General features: G+C 78.5%; 1 protein-coding gene across 1 annotated transcript in view; it reads left to right on the plus strand.

Moving 5' to 3' along the window:
- Positions 1 to 253: 253 nt before the first annotated feature.
- IGFBP7 (insulin like growth factor binding protein 7) overlaps positions 254 to 330 on the plus strand; it is a 16,245-nt gene continuing 16,168 nt past the window's right edge. Inside the window, exon 1 of the mRNA XM_041411881.1 lies at positions 254 to 328. Within this exon, the coding sequence (XP_041267815.1) occupies positions 254 to 328 (75 nt within the window). The remainder of the gene's footprint in view (positions 329 to 330) is intronic.

The following is a 330-nucleotide window of genomic DNA, read 5'->3' on the forward strand; positions in this document are numbered from 1 at the left end:
GGGCTCCTTTTGCTGAGGCAGAAGAGGGAACAGACGCGATGCAGCAGCTGAGTGCGGGACAGGCGGGAGGGACCGCACGCAGGGCTCAGCCGGCGGTGCGGAGTGCCCGGCGGCCGCGGGATGGCGGCGGTGCCCCGCTGCCGTGGCCGTGGCCGTGGCCGTGACTGTGAGCGGGGCCGGGGCGGCGCCGCCGGGGAGGGGTTTCCCCGCCGCGGCTTAAGCGGCTGCCGCGGGCGGGCGGCGCCGTGCCGCCATGCCGCCCTCCGCGATGCCGCTGCTGCTTCTGCCGCTGCTGCTGGCGGCGCTGGCGGTGCCCGCCCCGGGCACGGC

The sequence above is a fragment of the Onychostruthus taczanowskii genome, unplaced genomic scaffold (genome assembly GCF_017590055.1).
Source record: "Onychostruthus taczanowskii isolate IOZ18803 unplaced genomic scaffold, ASM1759005v1 scaffold38, whole genome shotgun sequence".
NCBI classification, from domain to species: Eukaryota; Metazoa; Chordata; class Aves; order Passeriformes; family Passeridae; genus Onychostruthus; species Onychostruthus taczanowskii.